Here is an 11,175-nt window from a genome sequence, read left to right as displayed (position 1 = left end):
GAAACTGCCCTTAGTTTCTATATCTATTAATTCCCATTGACACTACAGGTAGAAACTATGGTTTTAATGGGTAGTTTCTACAGAATAATTTTTTATCCAATCATATACATTATCTCTTCATTCTCTACCGATCACATCCCTTCATGTATTGGTTCTTGTATAGACATGATTTCTAACTTAGACCTACTTTCTATGTTTTTCTCTCTCTCTTCAATAACTACCTTGCCGCGTCAGCAAAAACGCTTAGGTGGCAGTACAATTAATGTTCATAGAAACTATGATGGATTCTGTATCAGGAGTGCCCTTACTAATATATTCGTTTTAGTAGTTTATATGTTTTTTTCTTGTAAAAAATGTTTTTCATTAGTTCTTCTCGAAATCATTTGTTTTTCAGCCTGCTATTTTTTTTCCTGCTATTGTGGTTCCTCTCCTTCCTCCGAGTTGGCTGAGCCGAGTCCGAGAACGAGTATTCACCCGCGCCGCCTGGGCGATTCGCGCCGGCATCGGACTACGTCGACATCTCCTCGCCTCCCGCCGCTCTCCCCAGCCTCGTATCCGACCTCAGGTCAGGAACGCCGCGCGCCCCCCTCACCTAGCTGCGACGAGCATCACCAGGTACCCCCAGAACCCTAATCCAAGCGATTTTTGTTTGGATCTCACCCGCTCCGCTCCGCTCCTTCCCGTGGCGATTCGCCGTGGCCTTGACCCGTGGCGGTGCCTTTGTGGTGCAGGAAGGAAGGATGACGGACTCCATGGATCTCCCGGCCAAGGGCGGGTTCAGCTTCGACCTGTGCCGGCGCAACAACATGCTGGAGAAGAACGGGCTCAAGCTCCCGGGATTCAGGAAGACTGGAACAACCATCGTCGGCCTCGTCTTTCAGGTGCGGCCGCCTACACTTGTTGTGTTGCCTGCCTTTTGGTATTCCGGTAATTACTGTATCTTCTGCTGGTTCAGCGGTACCCGTTTCTGAGAATTTAGTAGGCATGAACCTTTTGTTGCTGCCGTTTGTTCATGTTAGCTAGTTCATGTTAGTTTGGTTTGGGAATCGCTTTTTAGGGTGCCGAGCAGATCAATTGAGCCTAGAAAAAAAAATCTGTCTGATATCAATCACTTGCATACCAATCTGTTCCACGTGCCCGCATTGGTGCTACGTGCTGATGATGCAAATCAGTGAAATGTTCTGCGCAAACCACCCTCAGGGGTGAAAGCCCCCTTTCTTTCATTATGTTGGATTCCATTGTATTAGCTTAGGGGGAAGGTTGTACATACAACCTTTTCCATCCTGGTGAAATACTCTACATTTGATTCTCTGGCAAATCCTACTTCATTGAATCCTGTTTTGCATCAACTTGTGATTGCATAAATCCAATGCATGATAGTAATTTTGCCTTAACAATTATTTAACTGCTTTTACTATGCGTACCGTTGCTCTTAGCCAGTCCTAATAGATGAAATACCTTTTGGTATTTAGCAATTTACCATGTCTGCGAATTTTGTAGGCATCAGCCTAGTGCTGATGTTTCTTAATGTTAGTTAGGTTTGGAAGTCTCTTTAGGGTGCCGAGCATCTCAACTAAACATTGAAAAATCTTTCTGATATCAATCGCATGCTTAACTTCCTGCCGCACATATACATAAATATTTCTTCATCCTAATGAAAAAAATATACTCTGCAAATGATTCTCTGACAAATCTTAATTGATCCTGATTTTCATCAACTTGTGATTGAATAAATCCAATGGATGATAGTAATTTTGTCATAACTTCATAATTTTTTTTTTGTATATATACACTGGTGCTCTTAGCCAATGCTAATAGATGAAAGACCTTGCATTGTGTTTGAACAGGGATTGTTTAATATGCCCATATCCATTGAGGTTACCATTTGACTAAATCATGCTTTTATATGTAGGATGGGGTTGTTCTTGGGGCAGACACAAGGGCAACTGAGGGGCCTATAGTTGCTGATAAGAATTGTGAGAAGATCCACTTTATGGCCCCAAACATTTATTGCTGTGGAGCAGGAACTGCTGCTGACACAGAGGCTGTTACAGGTAGATGACCACAACAATGAAATCTTACTGCCGTTTCAATCTCCTGTTTCTTCCGTTGAATTCCTTACTGACATTTCCTTCCTTTACTTCAGACATGGTCAGCTCGCAGCTACAGCTGCACCGTTATGCAACGGGTCGCGAATCTAGAGTCGTAACTGCTCTTACACTGCTGAAGTCACACCTCTTTAGGTGAGTTCCTCTCACAGGCACATTTAGAACTCTGTGATTGTGTCAACGTCTGACCTGCTTATGCCATTATGTTTAGGTATCAGGGCCATGTCAGTGCTGCCCTTGTTCTTGGTGGAGTGGATTGTACTGGACCACATCTTCACACTGTTAGTAACTGAGTATACCTGTTTGTTACTTGGTGTCAATATAATTTAGGGTACTTACATTAACTTTGAATGTGCAGGTTTATCCACACGGCTCCACTGATACTCTTCCTTTTGCCACGATGGGTTCTGGATCCCTTGCTGCGATGTCAGTGTTCGAGTCGAAGTACAAAGAAGGGCTCACTGTAAGTGAATCAGAGCAATAGTTCCTGCATTTAACTATGTTGGTAATATAGTATTGCCTTCTGTGGTGACTGAACTTGCATTTGATGGTGTTTCTTTTGATTTACGAAAGTTTGATATTAAATTCCTTTATATATTCTAGAGGGAAGAGGGAATACAACTGGTGTCGGATGCAATATGCGCAGGTATCTTCAATGACTTGGGTAGTGGAAGCAACGTGGATGTCTGCGTGATAACCAAGGTACGTGTTTTCTGTTTTTATTTTATAGTTCCAGGACCAAACCCTGGCCAAGTTCTATTACAAAGGAACCGAAGTAACAAGCGTTTACAAAATTTTAGAGGGAACATAGGTTTATCTCACTTACAACACCAACTGAGAAGGCCCAAGCAAACTTTTGAAGCAAATGTAGAACAAGAACTGATACCACCAGATGCATTTTCTATTTATTGACTGAAATTGACAAAACACTGCAAAATATGTATTGTTTACTTATTAGAGAATGAACTTTCAAATTATCTCCACAACATTATATTTATTGAACTTGATTTGATATATGTCACACTTGAGACATGGTTTGATTTACACTACTGAATTCTGATCACTAATTTCCACTGATGCTCATTTGAGTAAACTGTACACTGCATCTTGCATGCTACTATTTTCCATGGATGCCATTGCGCAAATTGAAAAACATGAAATACAGCCCTTTAAAGTGCTCTACTGACCAATTCCTGTATTACCAGGGGAAGACAGAATACTTGAGAAACCACCAGTTGCCGAATCCCAGAACTTATGCTAGTTCAAAGGGATATAGCTTCACCAAGGGGCAGACTGGTGAGTTCCATGCTAATGAATGTTATACAGGATATGTCATATTGAACAATGTAAAGTAAATGCATGATTCTGTTCTTTGCAGAGGTACTGTCCACAAAGATCACACCTCTCAAGCGGAAGGTTGAGGTCACTGAGGGCGGTGATGCTATGGAGGAGTGATCCTGTATGCTTGCATTCAGTCAAACAGTCATATTCTTTTTATATTATTACTTAGTGGAACAGTCATATTCAGTCAAACACTTCAAGAACAAATGTTACTACCCCCGTTCCATGTGGGCTGTCGGCACTTGGCACTCTGCGTTGTTAGGTTGTAAGAGGCTACTACGAGACAAGGAGCTATTGCAGCACTCCACCTTCATACTGATCATTTGAGGCGAAATCTGCTGTACATTATTAGCTTTAGGACCCGTTCGTTTATCGGGGAATGGAGGCCTGGAACAGTTCCGGATGGAATGATAAGTTTATTTATAGTAGTAAAGATCAGATGGATTATTTCCGGCCCTCAATCCGCACCAAACGAACGAGGCCTTAACAGAAACAACGTATAGATGAGAAAATTTGATATTTGAGATCGAATCCACGCTCGTAACTTTTAACACTAAACAATTTGTACTCCTTTCAATATTTAACCCCTATACCTGCGACTGCGAATTCTTTTGATTAAATGACTTTTCTCCTCTTCGATTTTCTTTCATCTCTTTTTCTCTTTTCATTCAACGAGTCACCTGAAAGTGACTTAAACTGTCCATGCCCCGATATATTGAAACCAAATCGATCCATCGATTCACCTTCCGCTCCAGACGCCGCCGCCTCCCGTCCCCGCCAGACGATCCGCGGCGGAGCAGGCCAATAGAGAAAGGAGGAGTAGAGTAGGCGCAACGTCCGCAGCACGCGAGTAGTCGCCGGAGCAGTCGTGCGGCTTGCGTGCAATCGCCGGAGCACTCGTGCCGCTTGCGTGCAGTCGCCAGAGCAGTCGAGCGGCGGCGAGATGCGGCATCGGTCGAAGCCGAGATGCAGCATCGGGCGTGTGGGATGCGGCGTCGGCGGGCATCGAGCGGGGAAGGCCAGCGTCGGGCGGGAGGGATGCAGCGTCGGGGAGGGGCTCGAGGCGGCTTCTGCCGGGTATGTGAGGGCGGGGCTCGAGGCGGCGGCATCGGCCGTTGCCGCGGCGGCCGGAGTCGAAGGTGAATCCGTGAATGATTTGAGATTAGGCCAGGGCAGTTTAGTCATTTCAGATACCCAGAAAAGGAAAAGAGTTGAAAGAAGAAAAACCAATCAAAAGAATTATCAGATTTAGTTTTGAAATATTGAATGACGCGCGAATTGAGTGTTAAAAGTCATGAGGCGTGCGGATTCATGTCAACTATGGAAATTTCTCCATTTAGACTAAGATATGGAGAGCCTGATTTATAGCAAATCTGCTGTGGAGGGTACGTATTTTGAGAATCTAGATAGCTTTAGAGAGGACGGTTTAGAGAGTCGATTTTGCCGAAGCTGTAGGAGTTGCTCTCACAATTACAACACAGAAAGTAGTACTAGCTCTGGAACAGCTTTTAACTGAAACATCATATTTGACCTTTTTTTTTTTGTTTTTGTTTTAGAGTTATTTCTACCAGCTTGTTTGATGGGAGTCTCTCCGGATGTCTGATTAGCGGATGCTCTTTCTATCTCATATTCCCTTGGAGGCTAATTGGCAAACATCAGGTATGCATCTCGGACCGCATGCATCTCCACCACAACATCTGTTATTGATGCTCGCTCTCGAGGCTGTTGCTTCGAGCAGGATAGGCCAATCCTGAAGATAGAAATCAAGCATTCCTGGATTCTACTTCCCGTAGTGCTATTCGTCGGTTCTTTGTGCAGCCAGATTGTTGAGTCTGCTATCTCCAAGGCTCTGTCTGGTAGAGCCTCCTCGGTGAACTCATACAGATCCAGTGAATCTCTGAACATGTTGTCTGTTGGGCTCCTGCCGGTAAACATCTCAAGCAGCAATATGCCAATACTATAAATATCACCAGATGTTGAGATTGCAGAGCCTTCACCATACTCTACAGTTACGTCAGAAAAAAAAAACCATTAGCATGTCAGATTTTTTTGAAACGCACAAGATAACAATATTAAGAATTTTTGTCACCTGGAGCAACATAGCCAACGGAACCTCTTATTCCGATTGAGCTATATGAATTTTGTATCCTTGTATTTTCTGGGAGAAATTTTGATATGCCAAAGTCTCCTACTCGGGCACTCATATCTTCAGCAAGAAGAATGTTGCTTGGCTTAAGGTCACAATGGATTACCTTCGGTTGACAGTTATTGTGAAGATACTCCACTGCAGTGACTATATCAACAGCTATATCCAACCTCTGGGAAAGGCTAAGTGTCCTACTTGAAGTGAGCTGAGATTTTCGATGAAGCCAAAGATCTAAGCTACCATTGGGCATAAATTCGAAAACTAATGCCTTGAACTCATGACCTTGGGGGTCTGTACTCGAGCAACAAGTAATGATCTTTATAAGACGACGGTGTCGTATCCCTCTCATGGCCTCACATTCTGCCTCAAAATTCTTGGAAGATCCAGATTGACAAAGGTTAAAGACCTTGACAGCCAAGGTTTTGTCCTCATTATCGAAAATGCATTTATAAACAGCACCATATCTACCACTTCCGAGCAAGTTATCTTCTGAAAACCCATTGGTTCCTCTTGATAATGCAAGGTATGAAATTCTTTCATAGTGTTCAGCAATTGGAGATTCTACACTTCTTATGCCTTTGTTTGAGCTTCTTCCAGAGCATCCAAACAAGAAGAATAACTGAAACTGATGATAAGACTACTATAGATGTTAGCAAAGAAATTACAAGAGACTTTGATTTCTTCTTTTTGTCCTTTCCTAATGGGCTTGTAGAGCAAGTTGCCAAGTGAAGTTGATGTGTTTTTCTGCACAACTGATTATTCGCAGCAACTGATATGTAAGTTAGGTTTCTGAAAGCACCTTTGTCTGGCACCTCACCCTGCAAATTATTGAAAGATAAATCCAATATAGACAACGATGTCAAATTCTGCAAATCTTATGGGATTGACCCTGACAAATTGTTGTGTGCTAGGTGCAACTGTTGTAGAGCTCTAATACTACCAATGGCATCAGGGATCATACCAGACAAATTGTTCATGGTCAGATTCAATACACCGAGTCCTTTCAAGTTGCTCAGAGATTGAGGTATGCTACCCTCAAACGAGTTCTTATCCAGTAACAGTTTGACTAAAACTATGCAGTTTCCAATGCTACTAGGTATTTGGCCAGACAACTTGTTTCCTGACAAGATTAACTCGTTGAGGTTAGTCATGGTACCAACTTCTGATGGAAGGGGTCCTGAAAGAGAATTATATGATAAATCTAAGTACCATGAAAGTGAAGGAAGCTTCAAAATTGCCTTGGGTATAGAACCATTAAGGTAGTAATTTGTCGAGAGATCAAGAATAAATAGATTCTTCAGCTTCCCAAGACTTTCTGGTATTGGTCCTTCCAGATTGTTGTAAAATGCAAGGAACCTGGTTAATTTTGTGAGATTTCCTATAGATGGTGGTACGAGACCTGACAAGGCATTTCCATACAGGCCAAGGTCTACCAAGTTTTCTAGTTTCCCAATGCTGTCCGGAATCACTCCTGACATAGAATTGTTCACAGTCAGCAGTATGTTGAGACCAACAAGATTTCCGATGTCTGCAGGGATACTCCCAGAGATCCTATTGTCATCCAAGTATAGCTTTCGAAGGGTCACTGAGAGGTTCACAACTGAACCTGGTAGGTGTCCTCCAAAAGAGTTGTCACTGAGTATCAACCACCGCAGTTGGCTGCCGTTTGATAGAGGATTGATGAATTCCCATCCCTCCTTATCATTTGCTTCAAGCTTGTTTTCTGTCAAGAGCAAATTTTGCAGAGCTCGCACCCTCCCCAAAGTGGCAGGCACATGCCCACTCAATCTATTTTGCGTGAGGTTGAGTGTCGTGAGATGGGAGAGATTAGATACTGAAGAAGGGATTATCCCGGTGAATTGGTTACTTGACAAGCTAAGAATCTGCATGCTGGGGAATCTGTTGCCGATATCAGTAGGAATGCTTCCATGCAACATGTTGCCCCCTACCTGAAAGCTGATCAGTGAAGACAAGTTGTATAGAGAGAGTGGAAGCAGACCGGAGAGGTTATTGTTGTAGAGATGGAGTTTCCACATGCTCTGAATGCTGCCGAGTCCTGGTGGTATTGATCCATCGAGCTGGTTGCTGGAGAGACTGAGATACTGCAGATGAGATAGATTGGCCAGTGATACCAGGATGGGTCCTGCAAAGCTGTTGCTGCTCAGCGATATTGCTTCCAGGGAAGTCATTGCTCCGAGCTCGGCCGGAATGTGACCACCAAGCTTGTTGCCGTCTAGCACCATGATGATCATGCTGATGCAGGAGGTGAGATTGGCAGGGAACTCCCCGGAGAATAAGTTGTTGCTCAGGTCGAGTGTCTTCAGGCGCCGGAGATGGCCCAGGCTTGCTGGGATCTCACCATATAGCTGATTGGACGCTCAGGTTGAGCGTCTGCAGGGAAGTCAGATTACCTATTGTCGGGGGGGAGTGCTCCTTTGAGACCGCCGCCTTGCAAGTTCAACACCGACACCTGTGTTGGCCTCCGATGGCTGCATGTCACGCCCTCCCAGCTGCAGAAGCTGGTGCTGCTGTTCCATGAGGCCAGCGTACCAAAACTGCCATCGATGACTACTTGTGCTTTGAAAGTTAGTAGCGCCGCCTCATCACCGGCGCTCACAGTGGGGATCATCAGGACGGCAACGAGTGGCTGTAGCAAGGTGAAGAGCCCCATTGCCATGGCCATATTGTTTCTCAGTTTGGTTGTTGGGACGTGAAGGCCAAAGGATAAGTAGTAATGGCAATGTTTGAACTAGTAAATTTGGAGTTGTCCTCTGACTTCGCTGAGCTATGGTTGCTCAGCTGAGAACGATGTAGCAGGATACTGTAGTCAGTATAGTTTAGGATAGGGCACTCTGGCCCCGTTCGCTTCGCTGAAAAAACAAGCCGAAGTATTGTTCCGGCTGATTTTTTGTGAGAGAAAAAACACTGTTCCGACTGAAAAAACAAGTTGAAAAGTATGGATTATAAGACAAGCGAACAGGGTCTGTTGGAGAAATTTGTGCACACGACATCCGGTTTCAGTCTAGACAGTGGACTAATCTTTAACAGCAGAAACTTCAAACAGCTTGATGGGTGGATTTGTTCTCTTTTTCCATGGCCTTTTCGCTTTCTGGGCTGTTTCTTTGTTGAGTTAAGGCGATTTCCTTCTCCTTTTTTGTTTTATTATGACTGGACTGATTTATGAGACTATGAATATCTTCTAAAGTTCTATTTTCCCCTTGTATTGTGTATTTGTAGTATAGTTTTCATTTTTTCTTTCATGGATGTGATAAGTTGTTTGGATTATTTTTGTTGTTGATTTAAATTGTTTAACAACGCCATTTTAGAAAATTGATTGTCCTATAGCAGTTTTTTACATGTATATTGCTATTTTCTTATCCAACAGTGAATTTTCCCCTCTAATGCAATGCAATGTTCTTGTATATTTTTCAATCCTCCATGATTTACTTTTTAGACTGTTAAATATATGATAATCTATTTTGTTTATTTTAAATTGTTTCATAATATTTTCAATTGTTCTGTACTTTTAAAATGTTCAATTTTATTTTGTAAATTTTATATATATCTCTCTCTCTCTCTCTATATATATATATACACACACACACACACACACACACACAACACACACACACACACACACACACACACACACACACACACACACACTTATATATGCACTAGACATTGCAAAAATTGAATATTGACCACAAATTAGTTAAACGGTGGAATTATTTTAGACATGTGACTATAGATTTGCAATGATTTTGTATTTGTATTTTTTGGTCAATTATCCAAACGAGTTGTATGACCCAATATTAAACCAGCCCAAACCAGGTGAAGTGTTAGGGCGTCGGGCTGCATCGGATAGGCTCAAAGCTAGTGGGCCAACGCAGTGAGCAAAATAGATGCAAACTGGGCCGAAGAGCACAAGAAAGCGGGCCAACAATATTTCTACTTATAAAATTTTCATTTACAAATTAGTCACCAACTAAAAAACTATACAACAATAAAATTATGTCAAACAGTAAATTTCTATTTTTTAAAAAACAATCACCAGACAAAGCAGCCTTTTGGTAAGCTTGTTGCCCAGCATTTCGGTGATCTTTTTTTTTTTGTAAAAGTTTTTGGGGGGTGAAATTTAACCTAGTGGGACAATGCACCTTAAAACCATAAATTTTCAAATAAAGATATATATGCACGAAAAACTATAGCTTGTTAACCATTTTATTGTGCTATCATCGAAGTAATTTGAATTTCTATGTAGCCTAGGTCGCTAACGTAGACTAATTATAACAAAGCATGTACTAGTAAATAAACACAAAAGAATACCTTATAAGATTAAATAATTTTAAGATAGGTACCCCAATATAGAGCATGATTGGCTGAGATGGAGAGGCCCTTTTTAACAGGGTCTATATTGTTTGAGATACACGCCTCTCCTATGTTGTATGGCAGGTTGGTGTATAACTTAGATAACATTGGATTCATCCTGAGGTAACGTAATGGGAAATGGAATCAACTCATGGGGGTTTGATCGGTGGGATCACTAGCAAGCTCACTGCAGCTTTTCTTTGGTTGGATACCGTCGAGTTCATAAACCCGGGGTCCCTCGGGGACCGGCTTCCACGCCAAGGCTCGGCCCAAGCAGACAACACGTAACTCATGGGCCGGACCAAGAGTCTAAAACAACAGGCCGAAAGGGCGGTCCAGTCACCGACCGGAAGGTCTGGCCGAAGAGGAACAGTGCCCGCTCGTCGACTACTTCTGCCCACCTCTCCGACCAGAGCGCTCACTTCGGACTCCAGCCGCCCCCAGACGGCCTCTCCGATCGGAAGGCCTGGCCCAAGCACTACTTCCGACTTCGACCCCGCATCTCCGACCGGGGTTCGCAGAAACCCTGCTCACCGCTCTTCTCCGATTGGCGCGACCAGAGGCCGACTGGGGCCATCCGACCGGGGACGCCCGCTCGGAAAGGACCAGTGGAAAAAGCGGAGAAAGCAAGCCAGGGCGCACAAGTCAAACCACGATACCAGGGACCATACCATGTACGCCTGCAGGAACAGTACTCTGCAACCGCCCTGACACCAACAGTATTGTAGGCGCCGACATTTTCCTCTACAGTATTGTGGGTGCCATTAACTCCCGTACGGTAAGGCCCCCCACATGCCTCTAGGCATCGATAGTGTTGTGGGCACTGGGATTTACTGAACCGGGTGAACGTGGTGAAACTTCTCACATGCCTCTAGGCATCAATAGTATTTGCAGGTACCGACATCTGCCATTCCCGAAGAAGGCAACGCAACCTCCCACATGCATCTGACATTCTACAGTGACATCAACAGTGTTATGGGCGCCTACCATTATCTTATACCCACCGGCATGGGCAACAAAGCTTAGTAGCATACGTACCCTCACCCTCTCACTTGTAAAGCCATCCCCTTTATCTATAAAAGGGGATGCGCTCCCTCCAACGTAGAAGAGAGTCTCTTCTAGTAAATCAACATCGATCAAGTTCACTAGCTCACAAGCATAGAACCGTCGGGTTCGAACCCCAAGCACACGCTTGAACACTTAGCTCAT

General features: G+C 43.6%; 1 protein-coding gene, 1 long non-coding RNA gene and 1 pseudogene across 2 annotated transcripts; 2 read left to right on the top strand and 1 right to left on the bottom strand.

Annotated features, from left to right (window-relative positions):
• Window positions 1-419: 419 nt before the first annotated feature.
• On the top strand, window positions 420-3,852 carry LOC136534167 (proteasome subunit beta type-7-A-like). Its single transcript, XM_066526631.1, has 9 exons — window positions 420-615; window positions 732-881; window positions 1,913-2,054; window positions 2,147-2,243; window positions 2,320-2,389; window positions 2,467-2,571; window positions 2,712-2,810; window positions 3,314-3,404; window positions 3,487-3,852. Exons 2-9 carry the CDS (start codon window positions 741-743, stop codon window positions 3,561-3,563), a joined length of 822 nt encoding a protein of 273 aa, XP_066382728.1. The 5' UTR covers window positions 420-615; window positions 732-740; the 3' UTR covers window positions 3,564-3,852.
• Window positions 3,853-4,611: 759 nt separating this feature from the next.
• Window positions 4,612-8,278, bottom strand: LOC136534169 (probable LRR receptor-like serine/threonine-protein kinase At3g47570; annotated as a pseudogene).
• On the top strand, window positions 6,459-8,925 carry LOC136534170 (uncharacterized). Its single transcript, XR_010778680.1, has 2 exons — window positions 6,459-6,619; window positions 6,692-8,925. It is a non-coding gene; the product is annotated as an uncharacterized lncRNA (long non-coding RNA).
• The last annotated feature ends 2,250 nt before the right edge of the window (window positions 8,926-11,175 follow it).

The sequence above is a fragment of the Miscanthus floridulus genome, unplaced genomic scaffold (assembly GCF_019320115.1).
Source record: "Miscanthus floridulus cultivar M001 unplaced genomic scaffold, ASM1932011v1 os_1589_1_2, whole genome shotgun sequence".
In the NCBI taxonomy this organism is placed as follows: domain Eukaryota; kingdom Viridiplantae; phylum Streptophyta; class Magnoliopsida; order Poales; family Poaceae; genus Miscanthus; species Miscanthus floridulus.
Note: the sequence above shows the minus strand (reverse complement) of the source record. Positions and strands in the feature narration are given on the sequence as shown.